The sequence below is a fragment of the Xenopus tropicalis genome, chromosome 10 (genome assembly GCF_000004195.4).
Source record: "Xenopus tropicalis strain Nigerian chromosome 10, UCB_Xtro_10.0, whole genome shotgun sequence".
Lineage (NCBI taxonomy): Eukaryota > Metazoa > Chordata > Amphibia > Anura > Pipidae > Xenopus > Xenopus tropicalis.
The window spans coordinates 3603383-3627357 of record NC_030686.2 but is presented as its reverse complement, the minus strand read 5'-3'; the positions used below and the strand labels follow the sequence as shown (position 1 = coordinate 3627357).

General features: G+C 46.5%; 1 protein-coding gene across 2 annotated transcripts in view; it reads right to left on the bottom strand.

Moving 5' to 3' along the window:
• Positions 1-11260: 11260 nt before the first annotated feature.
• LOC100492690 (cadherin-like protein 26) overlaps positions 11261-23975 on the bottom strand; it is a 28126-nt gene continuing 15411 nt past the window's right edge. Inside the window, exons 6-20 of one of the 2 annotated variants that reach the window (XM_031894672.1) lie at positions 23462-23628; positions 22965-23096; positions 22552-22737; positions 22087-22400; positions 21075-21217; positions 20702-20932; positions 20398-20619; positions 20152-20267; positions 15564-15617; positions 14054-14134; positions 13880-13936; positions 13700-13777; positions 12585-12632; positions 12377-12466; positions 11261-11978 (exon numbers count right to left, since the gene is read on the bottom strand). In XM_031894672.1, the coding sequence (XP_031750532.1) occupies positions 11724-11978; positions 12377-12466; positions 12585-12632; positions 13700-13777; positions 13880-13936; positions 14054-14134; positions 15564-15617; positions 20152-20267; positions 20398-20619; positions 20702-20932; positions 21075-21217; positions 22087-22400; positions 22552-22737; positions 22965-23096; positions 23462-23628 (2174 nt within the window). In that variant the 3' untranslated portion in view covers positions 11261-11723. The remainder of the gene's footprint in view (positions 11979-12376; positions 12467-12584; positions 12633-13699; positions 13778-13879; positions 13937-14053; positions 14135-15563; positions 15618-20151; positions 20268-20397; positions 20620-20701; positions 20933-21074; positions 21218-22086; positions 22401-22551; positions 22738-22964; positions 23097-23461; positions 23629-23975) is intronic. The other variant, XM_031894673.1, reaches the window with a different exon arrangement.

Below are 23975 nucleotides of genomic sequence, written 5' to 3'. Positions count from 1 at the left end.
GGGGGGGTAGTGCCGAGGCGCAGCTCCATCCGCCAACATAAACCCCTCGCAATAGTTATTACCCCCAGTAGCCTAATAGCATGAAAACATGCCCACTAGTCCCATACAGAGGCCCACTAGTCCCATACAGAGGCCCACTAGTCCCCTACAAAAGCCCACTAGTTCCATACAGAGGCCCACTAGTCCCATACAGAGGCCCACTAGTCCCCTACAAAAGCCCACTAGTTCCATACAGAGGCCCACTAGTCCCATACAGAGGCCCACTAGTCCCATACAGAGGCCCACTAGTCCCATACAGAGACCCAGTAGTCCCATACAGAGGCCCAGTAGTCCCCACACACTGCCTGGGAGATGCCATGCTGAGTGCTCTGTCCTTGGTTCAATTCTATGGCTTTTATGTTTACTTACCAGCCTTACCCACAATGCCCACTAAGACCAGCACAGCCCAGAGGTAGGAAGTATCCAGGGAAGACGGATATCAGTCACTACTACTGCAGGCGTGTCCTGGTAGAACATGGGAATCTAGAGATAGATTGATAGACAGACAGACAAATAGACAAAAAAAGAGAGGTGATAGATGATAGATAGATAATAGGTAGATGGATAGATAGATAGATAGATGATAGATAATAGATAGATAGATAGATAGATAGTTAGATGATAGATCGATAGATAGATAGATAGAGATAGATAGATACTGTAGATCGATAGATAGATAGATAATAGATAGATACTGTAGATAGATAGATAGATAGATAGATAGATAGATAGATAGATAGATAGATAGATAGATGATAGATAGATAGAGATAGATAGATAGATAGATAGATAGATAGATGATAGATAGATAGATAGATACTGTAGATAGATAGATAGATAGATAGATAGATAGATAGATAATAGATAGATACTGTAGATAGATAGATAGATAGATAGATAGATAGATAGATAGATAGATAGATGATAGATAGATAGATAGAGATAGATAGATAGATAGATACTGTAGATCGATAGATAGATAGATAGATACTGTAGATAGATAGATAGCTAATAGATAGATAATAGATAGATACTGTAGATAGATAGATAGATAGATAGATAGATAGATAGATAGATAGATAGATAGATAGATGATAGATAGATAGATAGATGATAGATAGATAGATGATAGATAGATAGATAGATAGATAGATAGATAGATAGATAGATACTGTAGATAGATAGATAGATAGATAGATAGATAGATAGATAGATAGATAGATACTGTAGATAGATAGATAGATAGATAGATAGATAGATAGATAGATAGATAGATACTGTAGATAGATAGATAGATAGATAGATAATAGATAGATAATAGATAGATACTGTAGATAGATAGATAGATGATAGATAGATAGATAGATAGATAGATAGATAGATGATAGATAGATAGATAGATAGATGATAGATAGATAGATAGATGATAGATAGAGGGGGATCTGCAGGCTGGGGGAGCACCAACAGGGATCGGGTCTGGGCCCATCTAGTTTTTCCCGGTGCCCCACCGGCCCAGTCCAACCCGACATCTACATTATTTGTCTATCCCAGATTCCCTGTTTATCAGCATTGCATGCTGGGAAAAATACAGAACCCAGGGCAAACCTTATACTCTGAATAAAGAGTCAGAATACACTAAGGGGTATATTTATCATGCTGTGTAAAAAGTGGATTAAAACATTACCGGTGATGTTGCCCAGGGCAACCAATCAGCAATTAGATTTCAACAGTTAGAAAATCAAAGAAAAGCAAATCTGATTGGCTGCTATAAACAACATCACCGGTGATGTTTTACTCCACTTTTTACACAGCATGATAAATATACCCCTAAAAGTATATCCCCCCCCCCGCACTGACCCCCCCAATATCCGCACTATTTCCGCCTCTGTTCGTCCCGCCCGTTGCCGCAATGTACGCTCAGTAGCCGCCCCGCCCGTAACTCGCCGCCTTTGGAAGTTTAGTTTTTCCGCGAGTCGGAACTCCGGGGGGCGCAGTTTCAAGCAGAATATTTCCCCGGTTCTCGCTCGCCGGCAACAGATGCTTTTTGATCCGTACAAAGAAGGCGCAGTCGTTACGCTGGGTGCTACATTTACTCTTTAGTCTAATTATCCCTGACATCTTGCAAATGTTTGTAAAGTTCTTCAGGGGGAGAAATACACACAGATTTGTCTCTCCGACAACAAAGGGAGGGGAAAGAGAGAGAAATATGTTCTTGTTCCCCGGCAGGAGAGACAGCTGGTAGAGCCTTGTAGCAACGAGAGCTTGATCCGTATAACTGTGTACTTGGTCAGAACCCCCAGTGACTGTCTATTATCCCTTTATTCATAACTAATACTGCCGATCCCAAGGCGCGGAGCCGCCGCTCTAATGGATATTAACAAGGAAATACATTGCTCGTTCTTAGCTCTGACTCTCTCATAGAGAAATCAGCAGGGCTGGGAATGGGGAAAACAGCAGTTGGTGGGGTCTTAAAGGGGTAGTGTCGTGGCCACAATGTAGTTCATCACTAATGATGGGCGAAATGTTTCGCCAGGCATGGATTTGCTGCGAATTTACACGTTTCGCCATTGGCGCGGAAAAATTCGCTGTGCAACAAAAGAATAGCCGTGGGTGACAAAAGAATAGCCGTGGGTGACAAAAGAATAGCCGCAGGTGACAAAAGAATAGCCGCAGGTGACAAAAAAATAGCCGCGGGCGACAAAAGAATAGCTGCGGGCGACAAAAGAATAGTTGCGGACGACAAAAGAATAGTTGCGGGTGACAAAAGAATAGTTGCGGGACTCAAAAGAATAGCTGTGGGCGACAAGAATAGTTGCGGGCGTCAAAAGAATAGCTGCGGGCGACAAAAGAATAGTTGCGGGCAACAAAAGAATAGTTGCGGCAACAAAAGAATAGTTGCGGGCGACAAAAGAATAGTTGCGGGTGACAAAAGAATAGTTGCAGGACTCAAAAGAATAGCTGCGGGCGACAAGAATAGTTGCGGGCATCAAAAGAATAGCTGCGGGCGACAAAAGAATAGTTGCGGGCATTAAAAGAATAGCCGTGGGCATTAAAAGAATAGCCGCGGGCGACAAAAGAATAGTTGCGGGCGACAAAAGAATAGTTGCGGACGACAAAAGAATAGTTGCGGGCGATGAAAGAATAGTTGCGGGCGACAAAAGAATAGCCGTGGGTGACAAAAGAATAGTTGTGGGTGACAAAAGAATAGTTGCTGGCATCAAAAGAATAGTTGCGTGACAAAAGAATAGCCGCAGGTGACAAAAGAATAGTTGTGGGTGACAAAAGAATAGTTGCGTGACAAAAGAATAGCCGCGGGTGACAAAAGAATAGTTGTGGGTGACAAAAGAATAGTTGCGGGCGACAAAAGAATAGTTGCGGGCGACAAAAGAATAGTTGCGGGCATTAAAAGAATAGCCGTGGGCATTAAAAGAATAGCCGCGGGCGACAAAAGAATAGTTGCGGGCGACAAAAGAATAGTTGCGGACGACAAAAGAATAGTTGCGGGCGACAAAAGAATAGTTGCGGGTGACAAAAGAATAGTTGCGGGCATCAAAAGAATAATTGCGTGACAAAAGAATAGCTGCGGGTGACAAAAGAATAGTCGCGCGACAAAAGAATAGCGGCCAAAAGCCCCCTTATCTAATTAAGTTTGAGAAACGTATCTTTTTGGGGAGTTCAGTGCAGGAGATCAAAGGGAAATGAGGGACTGTCTGTCAGTTTAATATATAAAAGCATTTCTAGGCGTATTCATTTCTAGGGTTTAGTTCTCCTTTAAAGGGACGAGATTCAGCTTGAACTTGGTCAGCAGAAGGAAACTTTCTCTGATTTCCGAGGAGCAATTCCCATAATGTCAGGAAGATTCCATTAGCGAGTTGTGACTAAAGTCCAGTCATTACAGAGCCTGGCGGTTACTATAAAACCCAAAATCCGCGCTGCTGAGCCTTATCAGGAGTCCGTAGCGGCGCCGCATTAATACATTTACCGTCTGGGTTTGGGGGGGGCTCTATGTAAGCTATTTAAACAGAAAGTTACAAAAAGTGAACCCTGTCAGTGGTGGAAAAAGGGGGCGTTACTGTAGGAGAAGCCGCTAGCGTCGGCCATTTGCCCAATCCTGTGCCAAAGCCGCTCCAATGAACCCGGGAGAAACATTTTTTTAAATACGATAGATTAAATACGATTTATTTAAGTACGACCGATATCCGAACGTTCATCGGAAGACGACTAGGGATGAGCGAATCCGTCCCATTTTGCTTTGCCCCCCCCTGCGCTGAGCTCTGACCACTGTTCCGTAACCGCTATGGAGGCTGCGTGTTTTACAGCATTGCCAAAAAGTCCTGCTGCATCTAATGAAGTGTTAAAGAGCATCATTTGCAGCTATTAACCCCTCTGGTACCAAAGAACTCACAATCTGTGAGTGTGTCATCCAATAGGGTCCAATTCTATCCATCGGCTGGTTATTCCCAGTTATTATGGAACAGAATTGGGCCTTATTAACCCCTTGTAGGCTGTAACATGCCCCGGGATCCCTCCCCAATGTTCCCTACACAGATAAAACCATAATTCATCCCAGTAACAACGATAATTAAGCTTTCCTTACACATTAAGGTAATTTACGTGTAGCACAAGGTACTTTGCAGGGAGAGAACGGTTATCGCTTTAACCCATCGCGCCCCTGCAAATAAATGCGCGTCAAAGGCTGCGGATAAACGAATGCGTCCCGGGCTCCTCGCCGCGAGCTGTGAAATGCGATAAGTGGAGGGGGAATATTTACCGACAAGACTTGTATTGAATCAAGGAACTGCCGGGGAAATAACGAATTCCAGTCTGTTATTAAATTACAGGGGGGGGGGGGGTAACATTGTGATGCTCTGATTAGATATCTGTATAAAGATGAAATCCCTTCCAATATATTATGGCTTTAACTGGGCCCCACACCCCCCAAGGTACCCCCAGCGTAGCCCCCACATCCCCCAAGGTACCCCCAGCGTAGCCCCCACATCCCCCAAGGTAACCCCCAGCGTGGCCCACACACTCCCCCAAGGTACCCCCAGCGTAGCCCCCACATCCCCCAAGGTAACCCCCAGCGTAGCCCCCACATCCCCCAAGGTAACCCCCAGCGTGGCCCACACACTCCCCCAAGGTACCCCCAGCGTAGCCCCCACATCCCCCAAGGTAACCCCCAGCGTAGCCCCCACATCCCCCAAGGTAACCCCCAGCGTGGCCCCCACATCCCCCAAGGTAACCCCCAGCGTAGCCCCCACATCCCCCAAGGTAACCCCCAGCGTGGCCCCCACATCCCCCAAGGTAACCCCCAGCGTAGCCCCCACATCCCCCAAGGTAACCCCCAGCGTAGCCCCCACATCCCCCAAGGTAACCCCCAGCGTAGCCCCCACATCCCCCAAGGTAACCCCCAGCGTGGCCCACACACTCCCCCAAGGTACCCCCAGCGTAGCCCCCACATCCCCCAAGGTAACCCCCAGCGTAGCCCCCACATCCCCCAAGGTAACCCCCAGCGTGGCCCACACACTCCCCCAAGGTACCCCCAGCGTAGCCCCCACATCCCCCAAGGTAACCCCCAGCGTGGCCCACACACTCCCCCAAGGTACCCCCAGCGTAGCCCCCACATCCCCCAAGGTAACCCCCAGCGTAGCCCCCACATCCCCCAAGGTAACCCCCAGCGTGGCCCCCACATCCCCCAAGGTAACCCCCAGCGTAGCCCCCACATCCCCCAAGGTAACCCCCAGCGTGGCCCCCCACATCCCCCAAGGTAACCCCCAGCGTAGCCCCCACATCCCCCAAGGTAACCCCCAGCGTAGCCCCCACATCCCCCAAGGTAACCCCCAGCGTAGCCCCCACATCCCCCAAGGTAACCCCCAGCGTGGCCCACACACTCCCCCAAGGTACCCCCAGCGTAGCCCCCACATCCCCCAAGGTAACCCCCAGCGTGGCCCCCACACTCCCCCTGAGGGCCCCCACCACCCATCCAACTCCATCCCCGGGGCACACGTGCCATCTTCAGCCATGGGGAGCACCAGTGGGGATCGGGTCTGGTCCGTTGGGGCCCAGCAGGTTTTTTCCCGGTTCCCCGCTTGGCCAGTCTGACCCTGGGCATTAATAACAACTTCTATCCTCACAAGCCAAGGGCAGGTTTAAGCTGCTGATCTGAGTCCTTTAGACCAATTTGGCAGCTAATCTGCCTGTGTATGGGGCCCCCCGACGGGCCTCTTCGATAGATATCTGGCCTAAAGTTGCCCAAGTGTCGGTCAGGCAGGTTTTGATTTTCCTGTCAGATTGGGGACCTCATTGGCTCGTTAATGTGGCCCTAGGTGGGACTATCAGGAGAAGATCCGCTAATTTGGTGACCTCGCCAATCTTTTCAGTTGTCAGTTTTCCAATTAGGGTTGCTAGGATCCTACAAACCCTAGCAACGGGCAGTTCTTAGAGTGACAGAATGACTGGAAGGGGAGATGGGTGCTCTGGATAGCACTGCTGTGGGCTATATATATCAAGAGAAACCGGGCTGGGAGGTGTGGCACGGGTGGGGCCAGGAGGTGTGGCACGGGTGGGGCCGGGAGGTTTGGCACGGTCGAGGCCGGGAGGTGTGGCACGGTCGGGAGGTGTGGCACGGGTGGGGCCGGGAGGTTTGGCACGGGTGGGGCCGGGAGGTTTGGCACGGTCGGGGCCAGGAGGTGTGGCACGGGTGGGGCCGGGAGGTGTGGCACGGTCGGGGCCGGGAGGTGTGGCACGGGTGGGGCCGGGAGGTGTGGCACGGTCGGGGCCGGGAGGTTTGGCACGGTCGGGAGGTGTGGCACGGTTGGGCCGGGAGGTGTGGCACGGGTGGGGCCGGGAGGTGTGGCACGGGTGGGGCCGGGAGGTGTGGCACGGATGGGGCCGGGAGGTTTGGCACGGTCGGGGCCGGGAGGTGTGGCACGGTCGGGGCTGGGAGGTGTGGCACGGTCGGGGCCGGGAGGTTTGGCACGGTCGGGAGGTGTGGCACGGTTGGTCCGGGAGGTGTGGCACGGGTGGGGCCAGGAGGTGTGGCACGGGTGGGGCCGGGAGGTGTGGCACGGTTGGGGCCGGGGGGGGGGGGAAGCGGAGGAGGAGGGACTGCTTGAAGGCAGGTTTTAGTTATATTAAAACCATGTGTAGAGCCAAACCGAGCCTCCTGTAGGCTATTAGTCCACATAAAGGCTACCTCTAGCCAATCACAGCCCATATTTTGCACCCCAGGAGCCTTTTGCATGTTTGTGTTGCTCCCCAACTCTTTTTATATTTGACTGTGGCTCACAAGTAAAAAAGGTTGGGAACCCCTAATATAGAGTGAAGGGGCTAAAACAGTCCAGGGCTGGATCATTATTACCCTCATGATATGGGGCCAGTAGCCTGGTCTGGTTGTTGTAGACCCCACAGTTGATGCAGTTGATGAATAGAAAGGACAGGCAGATAAGTCTACGTCCCATTTGGCCAAGGGCAGATGTAAAGCTTCGGTTCCCAACCAACAAATAACTAACAAATACCCCCCGGGGGCCCTTGTGAAGGTCCCTGGTCTGGAGTTGACTGACGCTCAAATACTGAAACATCCCCTGCAGTCTCTCTGTGTTCCCGTCTCTCGTCCAACCTTTACTTTAAGCCTCATTTGAATGCCTTCAGATATCAGCCCCGTTGCCTCCTCCATTAATTATATACTAACTGCCTGCTATCAGCTCATCTCTGTGAATCCGCGGCTCGGCGTCTCCCCGTCAGATTCCCTGACACTTCCATTATTGACTCTCTAAAGATAAAGACGTCTCAAGGAGCCGCAGATCAGGTGGTGGGTTTCCGGGAAACGTTGGCCTAGTTTCTCCCTGGCTGCGGAATTATCCCTCAAACACGAGCAATCGCAGGATGTTCAAACAATATCCGCTCGTTGGGGTCGGGGGCCGGATAATGAGAAGTGACAGCCAGTCAAAGTAATTTGTGTAACAATTTATCACCTGTAATGTTTCATTTGGTTCTGAGGCTCCGAAGGGTTTGGCTTCAAGCTCGTTGCTGCCTTCAGCCCTACAGAGGTTCTCCATCCGATCGCTGATCATTTCTTTGGCAGCCATGAAGGCAAACAACATTATTTATGGAGCTGTCGCCTCTAACACTGTATTTAGTATGGGTGCCCCCTGGGAAAGACTTCATGGAGGCCCCATGTTATTGAGTTACAGGTTGGGATACAGTGATATAAAGTAGTACCCACCATGTCCTGCTCTACAGGTTACCCCATTACCCCCAGGTTACTCTTTCTACCTAAAGCTGCTGTTCTGTAGGGCCTCGGTGTATGACCCTGGACATCTTCATTATTTGGAACCCCTAAAGATCTACTATCTCCAGTCAGTTACAGACCCTGCCAAACTGGAGTCTACCACCCTACAGACGCCAATGGTATAGCTCAAATGTACTCAAACATGACACATGTAGGCCCTCCTTCTGGCCATATGATTACCCCCAGGTTACTCTTTCTACCTAAAGCTGCTGTTCTGTAGGGCCTCGGTGTATGACCCTGGATATCTTCATTACTTGGAACCCCTAAAGATCTACTATCTCCAGTCAGTTACAGATCCTGCTTTACTGGAGTCTACCACCCTACAGACACCAATGGTATAGCTCAAATGTACTCAAACATGACACATGTAGGCCCTCCTTCTGGCCATATGATTACCCCCAGGTTACTCTTTCTACCTAAAGCTGCTGTTCTGTAGGGCCTCGGTGTATGACCCTGGATATCTTCATTACTTGGAACCCCTAAAGATCTACTATCTCCAGTCAGTTACAGATCCTGCCATACTGCAGTCTACCACCCTACAGATGCCAATGGTATAGCTCAAATGTACTCAAACATGACACAGGTAGGACCTCCTTTTGGCCATAGCATCTGAGTAAAAAGGTCAAGACCTGTTGATCCATAGGATTCCAAATTCTAGGTCTCCTTGGGTGCCCATAAGCAGTGGATGGGTGGGATTTGTCAGAATAACAATTAGGAGCATATTTATATTTACTTCCCATGCTAAAAAAAAGTTGCTGCATTAACTTTGATGCATTTGGCGCAAAAAAACACCCATTGACTTTAATGCATTTGGAGCAAAAAAACACCCACTGACTTTGATGCATTTGGTGTAAAAAAAGCCCATTGACTTTAATGCATTTGGAGCAAAAAAACACCCATTGACTTTAATGCATTTGGAGCAAAAAAACACCCACTGACTTTGATGCATTTGGCGTAAAAAAAGCCCATTGACTTTAATGCATTTGGAGCAAAAAAACACCCACTGACTTTGATGCATTTGGCGCAAAAAATACTCCCATTGACCTTAATGCATTTGGCGCAAAAAACACCCATTGACATTAATGCATTTGGCGCAAAAAATACTCCCATTGACCTTAATGCATTTGGCGCAAAAAACACCCATTGACATTAATGCATTTGGCGCAAAAAATACTCCCATTGGCTTTCATGCATTTGGTGTAAAAAAAGCCCATTGACTTTAATGCATTTGGTGCAAAAAATACTCCCATTGACTTTAATGCATTTGGAGCAAAAAACACCCATTCACTTTGATGCATTTGGTGCAAAAAATACTCCCATTGACATTAATGCATTTGGCGCAAAAAATACTCCCATTGGCTTTCATGCATTTGGTGTAAAAAAAAGCCCATTGACTTTAATGCATTTGGCGTAAAAAAAAACCCATTGACTTTAATGCATTTGGCGCAAAAAATACTCCCATTGACCTTAATGCATTTGGCACAAAAAACACCCATTGACTTTAATGCATTTGGCGCAAAAAATACTCCCATTGACTTTGATGCATTTGGCGTAAGAAAAAGAATTGTGCGTAAAATTGAATCGCACGTAAAGAAAGTCACCCATTGACTTCAATGCTTTTTGCACATTTTTTGCTATTTTGTGAATTTTACAGTTTTCGTTAATTTTCCAAAGCAATTGCACGAAAAAAATCCTGAATATTATTAAAATGATTGCAGGGTAAGTAATAAGGCGGCATTTTTGTGAAGTGGGGGGAGGGGCTTAAATGGCCCAGAATGAGGCTTATGGACCAAGCAGGTGCCGTAGAATAACCAAGGTTCCTTCTTTCACAGGATTTCATTTTATTTATCAGTTATATCTAAACTAAAGCGCTTTCTCCGATTTTCATTATCGCCGTAAAACAAATCTTTCCGTAATTTGACTTTTCACCAAATACTTTGCGGATATTTCACAGATTTTTTACATATAATTTGCCCAGAAACTGAGCCAAAATATAGATTTTTTTTGCAATTACCCATGAGAACATCTAATGCCCAGGGTCGGACTGGGCCGGCAGGACACCAGGAACCCCAGAGGACCCCAGTTGTGGGCCCCACTGGCCCAAAACCGATCCCGGGGCACTCCCCTGGGCCCCCAGTCCCCCTCGCCCGACATACCTATGGGGGAGGGGGATGACTGGGCGGCAGGGGCCCGGGGCCCCTTGCGGTGGCAGCTCCAGTGGGCCCTGAACCCCCCAGTCCGACCCTGCTAACGGCTCCCAATGGGACAATAACATAAAACAAAGACCCTAAAAAGTAAATTTTTTAACATTTTCCATAGATGAGGTAGAATACATAAATGAGGGCAATAGGAATTTTGGAAGGGGTATTTATAAAGACTCTGGACACTAAGGGGCACAAAAACGCACAAGGGTCCCTAGGGGGGAGGTAGGGGGTGGGAAGAGGGGGTGTCCATATGCCTCACCAGCTCCCATGAATACAATGCTGCAGCACTCAGGCAACACTGTATTCACAGGGGCAGCCGTAGGACGCCATTCTTGGAAACGGAGCACAGAGACCTGTAGCCCTTTGTCTCGTGAGGCGGGGGCAAGAATATGGCTGATTGCACCTATGTTGCACTTGCAATTAATATTCCCTCTGGTCTCATTGAAATCAGGAAAATATCAGCCTGTTGAGCAGATTATTTGTGCTTTGGAGAAGGAGAAGGAAAGTTAAAAACCACTGGGGGGGTGCCAAATGTTAGGCCAAATGTTAGGCACTCCCCCCCCCCCAGTGATCGTAATCGCTTACTTTTTACCCCAGGTTAGGAAAAAACTGCACCAGCCCAGGGTACAGTGGCGTAACTACATATACAGCAGGGGGCTCGGGCAGCAGGGGGGGCTGGACCATGGGTCTGCTGTACCTTAGTCCCCCCTCCCCGGCCCCTCTCTTACCTTAAATATAGCAGCGAAGTCGGGCTGGGAGGTGTGTCACAATCGGGGCCGGAAGTGGGGGGGGGCAGAGGAGGAGGGACTGGTCGAGCTGGGCCCCCCTCAAAAGATTTTTCTGCGGGGGGGCCCGGCTCAACCAACTGTGTGTGATCCAGCAATCGTTTTCTCCTAACTGGAGCCCCAGCCCGGGGTAAAAGGTAAGCGATTACAATCACAGGGGGGGTACCTAACATTTGGAACCCTCCAGTGATTTTTACCTTTCCTTCTCCTTTACGATGCGTTTAAAGGGATTTCGACAAGTAAGTCGTTGCTTTTCATTAATGGAAGTCCATAACCGTATTCAACTTGCAGGACAATAAACTGACCAATGAGAGGAGCAGGCTTTGATCACGCTCTCGCCTGGAGAATTCAAGTCATAAAACGTCTCTGCAGGGTACGTTCTCGGCAAGGGAGCGTCTCTGACACTCAAACACTGGCGTCAAACTGATAATGTTGCTGAGATGGTTGAGGTTCTTCTACGAATCCCTTGAGCATTTGTTCCGCGCACATGTTCTCCAGTACGTTGAACTTAGAACCAAGGTTTTCCAGTCTCTCCGGGTCAATGCAGCTGCTTGCTATGCTGAGGGCCTCAAGAGAAGGTGCCGGGGACAGGTCTCCTTCCAGGGCGTAGACCCGAGGCTTGGGGGTCGCTAGGTCATAGTCCACATGGGAATCCAGTTTCTGGCCAGAAGAAAGAGAGAAAAGGATTGAAAATGATAAATTGAGGCTTCAACAAAGCTTTTAGCTTGATATAAGTATCATGGACTCCATCCTGTATCCCTCATAGCTCAGCCAATGACGGTTCCCAGGGATCGAACCACAAAGCAACAAATGGGTGGCCCCACCTACTCCGACCTTGGGCTTTAGGACAATCGCACATAGACTGCTCTATATATATATTTATTAGCTCGAACATTGCATTGCAGACCCCCCTCTACAGGCCGATGTGACCAAAATACTAAACTACACTCAACCGGGCACAATAACTCATAAATGGGGAGAACCAATTACCGGGGGTAGAGAGTGGACCAGTAACAAAGGGTGGGGCTACATGAGCTAGTACGTTACACAAACTGTACCTGCTTTATTACGTTCTCCAAGATTTTGGAATGGTAGGACCTTGCAGAGCTGGAATTGGTTGCACTAGAGCGTCGCTGTCCTGCCGCAGCCTGTACCAAATAAAATTTTAGATAAATAAAAAATTTCCCAGAAGCTCCCAGTCTGACATGTTCCCGAAACTAAGGGGTTCCCCGTGTTCAGTAACAATTACTGAATATAGTCACTTACCATTTGCCTCAGCATGTGGTTACTTGCCCTTCGTTCTCCATGGAAACTCTGCAAAGGCAAAAATGTAACTTTTATATTATAAAAAATAGCAGGGGGACCCCAAGTTGGTTCCCTGAGATCTACTCACAGTTGGGGATTCATCTTAAGCTCGACCAGATAGAGTAAGATTTGAGTATCTAGAGGAGTCTTCTGGGAAACGTTTCACCACTCATCCAAGTGGCTTCTTCAGTTCAAATGAGTGGTAGGGGCATTTAAACCCCTGAGGGTAGTAAAGTCACAGACATCCAATCACAATGGTTCCATTGAACTCAATCATGGTACCATTGTAACTGGATCATACTGAAACACCTGTGAGTTTCAGCCAACACCCAACTGAATAAGTTCAATGGAACCATTGTGATAGGATGTCTGTGACTGTACTACCCTCAGGGGTTTAAATGCCCCTACCAGTCATTTGAACTGAAGAAGCCACTTGGATGAGTAGTGGAACATTTTCCAGAAAAGTCCAGTTGTTTTAGACTTAGATACTGTATATCATGACCTGGATGAATGAGAATCTTCATACACATATAGTAAGATGTGAGGACAATGCCTGTTTGTTCTTCTAGATCAGTGGTTCTCAATCTCCCTAAACCCTTTAATACAGTTCCTCATGTTGTGGTGACCCCCAACCATGAAATTATTCCTAAGACCATCAGAAATAGGTGTTTTCCGATGGTCTTAGGCGACCCCTTTGAAAGGGTCGTTCGACCCCCAAAGGGGTCCCGACCCACAGGTTGAGAACCGCTGTTCTAGATACTCCTAGAAGCTTACCATGGAGGTCAAACAGAGATGGATTTGGGGGTGAGCACTTATTACCTGTTATGAGCTAACGGGGGGCCTCAACAAAGGTTTGCGCTCCAAGTGGGGCTTGAATCAAGAAGCCTGGCAACTACTGGCTCTTGAAGGAATACCAAAACCAGTTCTTTACCAGTGCTAGTAGGTCCTGCCCCCCGCCAGTGCGATGTATATCTCAAGGCCAAATATACCACAAGAACAGGGGTTGGGTGGGCAACAATAGGACTTGTCATTATGAGGCTCTGATGGACCTACTGGTTCTACAGGGTTGGACTCACCGAGTGGCGCCTGGCGGATACACGCTTTATGGATGTCACGGTCGTCTGTCTCAGTGACTGCTGCCTTTGAAACTGGTACTGCGGGTCAAAGAGATTCATGTAATGGTCCCAGTATGACGGGGGGTATAGAGCCCACCAAGTTCAACCCAAGCAAAGAGTATCGGGTATTGGAAATGGTACCTGCTGGTTGCTGGAACGGGCAAGCATCATCTTTTGTTCCATCATCAAAGCCGGGGCCTAAAACAGGGGGCGATATTGTGAGTCGAGAGAAACGTATCAGTATAGTAGTTCTGTATAATAACCTGCTTATTGGGGTACAAGAAGGATTCGCCCCAGTTAGTAGCGGTCACTTACTGAGTACTTTCTGGTGCTTGCTCTGTGGAACACTGAATCTATCTCTTCTTCTGCTGCTGCCGCTGCTGTTCCGCCCTCATCCTAAATAAATAAGAGTTGTGACAAGGACGAGATAGTGTTTCCCTTAGACAGTACAGTATGGGGGTACAGCTTATTGTGTGCCCAGAACATTCCCTCTCTGTATATTTGTATTTATACATATGGGTAGGGGGTGCCATAGTGTTTCCCTTAGACAGTACAGTATGGGGGTACAGCTTATTGTGTGCCCAGAACATTCCCTCTCTGTATATTTGTATTTATACATATGGGTAGGGGGTGCCATAGTGTTTCCCTTAGACAGTACAGTATGGGGGTACAGCTTATTGTGTGCCAGAACATTCCCTCTCTGTATATTTGTATTTATACATATGGGTAGGGGGTGCCATAGTGTTTCCCTTAGACAGTACAGTATGGGGGTACAGCTTATTGTGTGCCCAGAACATTCCCTCTCTGTATATTTGTATTTATACATATGGGTAGGGGGTGTCATAGTGTTTCCCTTAGACAGTACAGTATGGGGGTACAGCTTATTGTGTGCCCAGAACATTCCTTCTCTGTATATTTGTATTTATACATATGGGTAGGGGGTGCCATAGTGTTTCCCTTAGACAGTACAGTATGGGGGTACAGCTTATTGTGTGCCCAGAACATTCCTTCTCTGTATATTTGTATTTATACATATGGGTAGGGGTGCCATAGTGTTTCCCTTAGACAGTACAGTATGGGGGTACAGCTTATTGTGTGCCCAGAACATTCCCTCTCTGTATATTTGTATTTATACATATGGGTAGGAGGTGCCATAGTGTTTCCCTTAGACAGTACAGTATGGGGGTACAGCTTATTGTGTGCCCAGAACATTCCTTCTCTGTATATTTGTATTTATACATATGGGTAGGAGGTGCCATAGTGTTTCCCTTAGACAGTACAGTATGGGGGTACAGCTTATTGTGTGCCCAGAACATTCCTTCTCTGTATATTTGTATTTATACATATGGGTAGGAGGTGCCATAGTGTTTCCCTTAGACAGTACAGTATGGGGGTACAGCTTATTGTGTGCCCAGAACATTCCTTCTCTGTATATTTGTATTTATACATATGGGTAGGGGGTGCCATAGTGTTTCCCTTAGACAGTACAGTATGGGGGTACAGCTTATTGTGTGCCCAGAACATTCCCTCTCTGTATATTTGTATTTATACATATGGGTAGGGGGTGCCATAGTGTTTCCCTTAGACAGTACAGTATGGGGGTACAGCTTATTGTGTGCCCAGAACATTCCTTCTCTGTATATTTGTATTTATACATATGGGTAGGGGGTGCCATAGTGTTTCCCTTAGACAGTACAGTATGGGGGTACAGCTTATTGTGTGCCCAGAACATTCCTTCTCTGTATATTTGTATTTATACATATGGGTAGGGGGTGCCATAGTGTTTCCCTTAGACAGTACAGTATGGGGGTGGAGCTTATTGTACCTTGACTCCTTGACCAACAAGATTGGGTGAATTGTCCAGTACAGAGGGTGAAGCCTAAAATAAGATTTAAAAAATAATAATGATTTGTGTTGGGACGAGTTCAGTGAATACAACAATATACTAGATATTCATACAGACAACCCTGCAGTAATATTGACCACACACATTAAGATCAGCCAAACACAATGACGGTAACTACAGGCCAGTGGGGCAAAGACCACATCAGCGAGTCGGTGCGGCCATTTCCCCGATGGGATTTTTTAACCCTTCCTATCAGGGAGCCCTATACTCGGGCCAATGAGCTGCTGACTTGGCCCAGAAGGACCAGATTGTCAGCTGTGACAACATTGGGTTAGTTTCCAATGGTTACTGGAACTAGGTGGGTTTTCAGTAGAATAATGGAACTGGGACACTGTTGATTCTGTTTCTAAAAGGACAACTGAACTAGTGACCAGTGAGTTAGTTCTAATAGAACAATGGAACTGGTTAAGCTTTTAAATAAGTGTTTTGTAACCATTGGGTGAGCTACAATGGGTAACTTAGTAACCATTGATTGAGCTACAATGGGTAACTTAGTAACCATTGGGTGAGCTACAATGGAACTTGGTAACCACTGGGTGTTTAGTTAGTAGAGTAATCACATCAGGTAACCCATGGATGATTAGTTAGTAGAGTAATTGAACAAGGTAACCATTTGGTGAGTAGTCAATAATGGTACAATGGAACTGGGTAACTATTGGGTGAGAAGTCAGTAGAGAAATGGAAGTGGTTATCACTGGATGAGTAGTCAGGACACAAACACCAATGGAACTGGTTAATCAGTGGATGAGTAGTCAGGACACAAACACCAATGGAACTGGTTATCACTGGATGAGTAGTCAGGAAACAAGCACCAACGGAACTGGTTATCACTGGATGAGTAGTCAGGAAACAAACACCAACGGAACTGGTTATCACTGGATGAGTAGTCAGGACACAAACACCAATGGAACTGGTTATCACTGGATGAGTAGTCAGGAAACAAACACCAACGGAACTGGTTATCACTGGATGAGTAGTCAGGAAACAAACACCAACGGAACTGGTTAATCACTGGATGAGTAGTCAGGACACAAACACCAATGGAACTGGTTAATCAGTGGATGAGTAGTCAGGACACAAACACCAATGGAACTGGTTAATCAGTGGATGAGTAGTCAGGACACAAACACCAATGGAACTGGTTAATCAGTGGATGAGTAGTCAGGACACAAACACCAATGGAACTGGTTAATCAGTGGATGAGTAGTCAGCACACAAACACCAATGGAACTGGTTAATCAGTGGATGAGTAGTCAGGACACAAACACCAATGGAACTGGTTAATCAGTGGATGAGTAGTCAGGAAACAAACACCAATGGAACTGGTTAATCACTGGATGAGTAGTCAGGACACAAACACCAACGGAACTGGTTATCACTGGATGAGTAGTCAGGACACAAACACCAATGGAACTGGTTAATCAGTGGATGAGTAGTCAGGAAACAAACACCAACGGAACTGGTTATCACTGGATGAGTAGTCAGGACACAAACACCAATGGAACTGGTTAATCAGTGGATGAGTAGTCAGGACACAAACACCAATGGAACTGGTTATCACTGGATGAGTAGTCAGGACACAAACACCAATGGAACTGGTTAATCAGTGGATGAGTAGTCAGGAAACAAAACACCAACGGAACTGGTTATCACTGGATGAGTAGTCAGGACACAAACACCAATGGAACTGGTTAATCACTGGATGAGTAGTCAGGACACAAACACCAATGGAACTGGTTATCACTGGATGAGTAGTCAGGACACAAACACCAATGGAACTGGTTAATCACTGGATGAGTAGTCAGCACACAAACACCAATGGAACTGGTTAATCAGTGGATGAGTAGTCAGGAAACAAACACCAACGGAACTGGTTATCACTGGATGAGTAGTCAGGACACAAACACCAATGGAACTGGTTAATCACTGGATGAGTAGTCAGGACACAAACACCAATGGAACTGGTTAATCACTGGATGAGTAGTCAGCACACAAACACCAATGGAACTGGTTAATCAGTGGATGAGTAGTCAGGACACAAACACCAATGGAACTGGTTAATCAGTGGATGAGTAGTCAGGACACAAACACCAATGGAACTGGTTAATCACTGGATGAGTAGTCAGGACACAAACACCAATGGAACTGGTTAATCAGTGGATGAGTAGTCAGCACACAAACACCAATGGAACTGGTTAATCAGTGGATGAGTAGTCAGGACACAAACACCAATGGAACTGGTTAATCAGTGGATGAGTAGTCAGCACACAAACACCAATGGAACTGGTTAATCAGTGGATGAGTAGTCAGCACACAAACACCAATGGAACTGGTTAATCAGTGGATGAGTAGTCAGGACACAAACACCAATGGAACTGGTTAATCAGTGGATGAGTAGTCAGGAAACAAACACCAACGGACCTGGTTATCACTGGATGAGTAGTCAGGACACAAACACCAATGGAACTGGTTAATCACTGGATGAGTAGTCAGCACACAAACACCAATGGAACTGGTTAATCAGTGGATGAGTAGTCAGGACACAAACACCAATGGAACTGGTTAATCAGTGGATGAGTAGTCAGGAAACAAACACCAATGGAACTGGTTATCACTGGATGAGTAGTCAGGAAACAAACACCAATGGAACTGGTTATCACTGGATGAGTAGTCAGGACACAAACACCAATGGAACTGGTTAATCAGTGGATGAGTAGTCAGGACACAAACACCAATGGAACTGGTTAATCAGTGGATGAGTAGTCAGGACACAAACACCAATGGAACTGGTTAATCAGTGGATGAGTAGTCAGGAAACAAGCACCAACGGAACTGGTTATCACTGGATGAGTAGTCAGGACACAAACACCAATGGAACTGGTTAATCAGTGGATGAGTAGTCAGGACACAAACACCAATGGAACTGGTTAATCAGTGGATGAGTAGTCAGGACACAAACACCAATGGAACTGGTTAATCAGTGGATGAGTAGTCAGGACACAAACACCAATGGAAGTGGTTATCACTGGATGAGTAGTCAGGACACAAACACCAATGGAACTGGTTATCACTGGATGAGTAGTCAGGACACAAACACCAATGGAACTGGTTATCACTGGATGAGTAGTCAGGACACAAACACCAATGGAACTGGTTATCACTGGATGAGTAGTCAGGACACATACACCAATGGAACTGGTTATCACTGGATGAGTAGTCAGGACACAAACACCAACGGAACTGGTTATCACTGGATGAGTAGTCAGGACACAAACACCAATGGAACTGGTTAATCAGTGGATGAGTAGTCAGGAAACAAGCACCAACGGAACTGGTTATCACTGGATGAGTAGTCAGGAAACAAACACCAACGGAACAGGTTATCACTGGATGAGTAGTCAGTACACAAACACCAATGGAACTGGTTATCACTGGATGAGTAGTCAGGACACAAACACCAATGGAACTGGTTAATCAGTGGATGAGTAGTCAGGACACAAACACCAATGGAACTGGTTAATCAGTGGATGAGTAGTCAGGACACAAACACCAATGGAACTGGTTATCACTGGATGCGTAGTCAGGACACAAACACCAATGGAACTGGTTAATCACTGGATGAGTAGTCAGGACACAAACACCAATGGAACTGGTTATCACTGGATGAGTAGTCAGGACACAAACACCAATGGAACTGGTTAATCAGTGGATGAGTAGTCAGGAAACAAACACCAACGGAACTGGTTATCACTGGATGAGTAGTCAGGACACAAACACCAATGGAACTGGTTAATCACTGGATGAGTAGTCAGCACACAAACACCAATGGAACTGGTTAATCAGTGGATGAGTAGTCAGGACACAAACACCAATGGAACTGGTTAATCAGTGGATGAGTAGTCAGGAAACAAACACCAATGGAACTGGTTATCACTGGATCAGTAGTCAGGACAAAAACACCAATAAAACTGGTGAACAGTTGGCCGAGTATTCAGTACTTGGAACTGGTTAACTGTTGTGTAAGTTCTCAGCAGAGCATTAATCTGGGTAAATGTTGGGCCGGAACAGTGGAAATTCAGGGTCAAGTTTTCAGTAGAACAATGGTAATGGGTATCGGTGGGTAACTGGTAACCCCTAACGGTTGGGTCAGTTTCTAATGGAATGCAAGTAACCTTAGGGTAACCATAAGGTTGTTGGATCAGTATCCAATAGGTTTGTAGTAGTATGGAAACTTTGGGCAGTATCCAACAGAATGTATAAATGTGGGAGTTTTTTGTTCAGTTTTCAATAGGGGTTCCACTTCAACAACTGAACAAATGGGCTATCTGGGGCAGTACTGAACAGAACAATGAAACTGAGGATGATTTAACTCTACCAATAATGGAAACTAGAATTCCCCTTTGGGCATCTCCATCAAGACAGCACCAAGCCAGCTATGAAATCTGTCTTATGGTCACTGTGAAGATAACGGGCAATACGAGAGCTGTAGTGTGGGGCAAATACCTACCTGGCAGTCCATGGTGCCACTTTCCTCGTTGTAGGCAATCATAGAATGTAAAGGTTCTTGCTCCACCGGGACCATCACTTTAACTCTCTGAATCTTGCAAAGCAGAAGGCTTAGTCCTTTCCCAGGAGAAACATGAAAAGTCAAGTCATTGTTCATAGGCCAAACCATAATAAAAATAGGGTTCTCAGAATTAAAATAGGGGGGGCATCTCCACATTTAAGAGTAAAAGGATCTAAGACCACTTACCTAGGAACAACACTGGGGGTAAAAGCAGTAGGGCAATGGCGCCTCCACCCATAGTAGGTGGATCGTTCATTTTTTCCAAACAAACCCCACCCTCTAGGCACTCGCACACAAAGACTGTGAAGTTCTGCTGGGAGATCACCCCTTGGCGGTCATAAATTTCCAGTCTGAGCGTGTGATTTCCCCTCGGGGCATCTTTGAGTTTCAGAACTTTGAGGACATTATCTGTAAGGAAGTGATTGCTTCTTATTGGTTGGGCACATACAAGTATGAAAGCATTATCCTTCCTTTGTGAGGACCTCCTTACCATTGTTCTCCATCAGTTTCAAATGTTTCTTCTCTGTTGCCTTGTCCAGTGCCTCGATATAGAAAGGTCCAGAGTAAGGATCTAGATCTCTGTCAATAATAGGCGTCGACATAAGCGCCTCCTCCTCACTTTCGCATATAGACATGTAAGGACTTTCCAATGTTGGAGTGTTGTCATTAATATCCTTGAGGTTAATAATGAAGGTTACGGTGCTGGTCATTGATGGGACACCTAAGAATACAACAAAGTCTTCTGAATGACCAGATATTCAGTCAGAAACATGGTGGAGGGAGATTACTAAGGCAATGGGAGGGGGACCATAGGAATAAACAAAACAGAATATAACCCCAGTTTCTCAGGGGCAGGTACCAACCATCATCCACCGCCAGAATGGTCACGTTGTATTTGCTGTTGGATACAAACTCCGATTCCCTATCCATATCTTGGGTGCACGTTATGACCCCCGTATCCTCATTCACAGCTACCCAGTGAGCGGGGTCATTTAAGATAACATATCTGCAAGACAGAAGTTGATAAGGAAGATGAACCAGATCAGAAATATAGGGCAAGATGCAGACGGTAGGACAAGATGGACACAGTAGGGCAAGATGGGGACAGTAGGGCAAGATGCAGACGGTAGGACAAGATGGACACAGTAGGGCAAGAAGCAGACAGTAGGGCAAGATGGAACAGTAGGGCAAGATGGAGACAGTAGGGCAAGATGGAGACAGTAGGGCAAGATGGAGACAGTAGGGCAAGATGGGGACAGTAGGGCAACATGGGGACAGTAGGGCAAGATGGAGACAGTAGGGCAAGATGGAGATAATAGGGCAAGATGGAGACAGTAGGGCAAGATGGGGACAGTAGGGCAACATGGAGACAGTAGGGCAAGATGGAGACAGTAGGGCAAGATGGAGACAGTAGGACAAGATGGAGACAGTAGGGCAAGATGCAGACAGTAGGGCAAGATGGAGACAGTAGGGCAACATGGAGACAGTAGGGCAACATGGAGACAGTAGGACAAGATGGAGACAGTAGGGCAAGATGGAGACAGTAGGGCAAGATGGAGACAGTAGAGCAAGATGGAAACAGTAGGGCAAGATGGGGACAGTAGGGCAAGATGGAGACAGTAGGGCAAGATGGGGACAGTAGACAATCTATCTGCCTCCATTTCCCTAAGAAGGGTACAGTAGTCTCCATCCAAAGTTCACAGATGGGCATTATACTTTCTATGCCTTCAGAAAACCCCCCAACACAGCCATGTATTGCTGGAGATGCTTGATAGCACAACCTATGTGATTGGGCCTGGTCCAGTAACCCATAGCAAGCAATTTTGCATATGCAAAATAGGATTCTGATTTGGTATTCAGTATTCGGATACTTACTTGATCTTATTTGGAGAAATGATATCCATATCCTTGGCTTGTATTCTCCCAACCGGGCTTCCAGGCTTCAAAGAATGTTCCACTACATTATATCCGACTTTTTCACTGACAAACTGGGGAGGATCATTCACATCCTTCACCTTCACATTCACTCCTTTCATGGGTGTCAGAGTCTTTGCTTTGATCTTCTTGGCAGCGTCCACGACCCACAGTCCAAATGGGGTCCTCTCCACAACTTTACAGCTAAACAGGGGCTCCTGGTTGGCCACGGTTATCGAAAGGTTGTTCTGTGAGCTCGTCTCATAATCTAAGGGCTGGGGAAGAGGGTACAACCAAGTATAAGGCAAAGATGGGCAAATCTCAAGATGCCCCTGACCTACAGTCCCTAGCACTTTACGCAGTTGACATTACAGAGCATGGGAACATCTAAGTCAACGCTTTGGCCTTTTGGTGAATTGCCTTTACCTTTATAACTGTGAGGATCCCTTCATTGGTTACGGGGTCGGTTTCTATTTTGAAGTTTCCATCTTCATTGCCTTCTATTATTGAGTATACAGCCCTCCATGCTGGAGTAAAGGGGGTGTCTTTGTCTGTCACAGCCAATCGTATGACTGTTCTGTTACCCTCTCGCTCTGGAATCTCCGTTGGACCCTGGAAATAGAGAGAAGCTTGAGTTCCCATGAAGTGACTTTTATCTTGGCCAACCCTTTCCCAGTCAGTGTCAGGTCAGACTTAATGGGGGAGTTTGGGTGAACTGGTTATCTTCATACTATGTCCCTGGTTCCCACCATGCTGGTAGGTTAGACCCCTCTTAATCGTGGGTTGTTCATTTGCAATATAAAATAGTCAGGATGTCAAGATATTTATGCCACACGTACCTCTCCATTCGCCCAAATAGGAGGGTTATTGTTCCCGTCTATTATATTGATTATCATTTCGCACTGGTTGCGTTGCTGGATTGCGGCGCCATTGTCCTTCGCTTCAAATTGCAACTTGTAATTCTTATTTCTCTGCCAAAGAGATTAATGGGATTATAAAGCATGTTTCTTTGAGGGCTCTCTTACTTGCCCTTTTGTATGACACAAGTGAGGGGATGGATAAAGGAGAATGCCAATGGGCAACCCCCACCCACCCCTCATGAATACAGCCCCACTGATTGCAGATGATGAGTCTTAAGGAGATACCAAGACACACTAAAGACCAACTGGTCAATAAAAACCATCTTAAGGAGATACCAAGACACACTAAAGACCAACTGGTCAATAAAAACCATCTTAAGGAGATACCAAGACACACTAAAGACCAACTGGTCAATAAAGACAATGTAACCAACCCCTCTTGGCACAGAACCAAATACTGGGTCAAGGAATCCTACCGCATAATCAAGGCAGCCCTTGAATGATATGAAGCCTTTTTCTTTATGTACTGTGAATTCAACATCAGGGTCGGCGGGCGTCTGAGACAAGAGGGTGTAATGCACCAAGGAGTTGGGACTGGAATGGTCATCCTTATCGTAAGCGAGTAGAGTGAAGACTGTAAACCCTGGAATGGGCAACAAAGCATTGATATCATGGGTAGAAATCCTGTGACATTCAAAAGAGCAGTGTAACATGGCCTAGTGCAGAACCAGGAGGCAAAGACCATAATCCCAAGCAATGTTACTTACCTTACCCAACTTGGGTTTCTAAGGGTATTAACTCACATGAGCCAATAATAGCACAACATTTCTGTAATTCTGAAAATATTCACTATTACATATCTTTTCCTATGTTGGAGACAGTAGAGGAGACAGGAGGATAAGCTGGAGACATTATGGCAAGATGGAGACAGTAGGGCAAGATGGAGACAGTAGGGCAAGATGGAAACAGAAGGCCAAGATGGAAACAGTA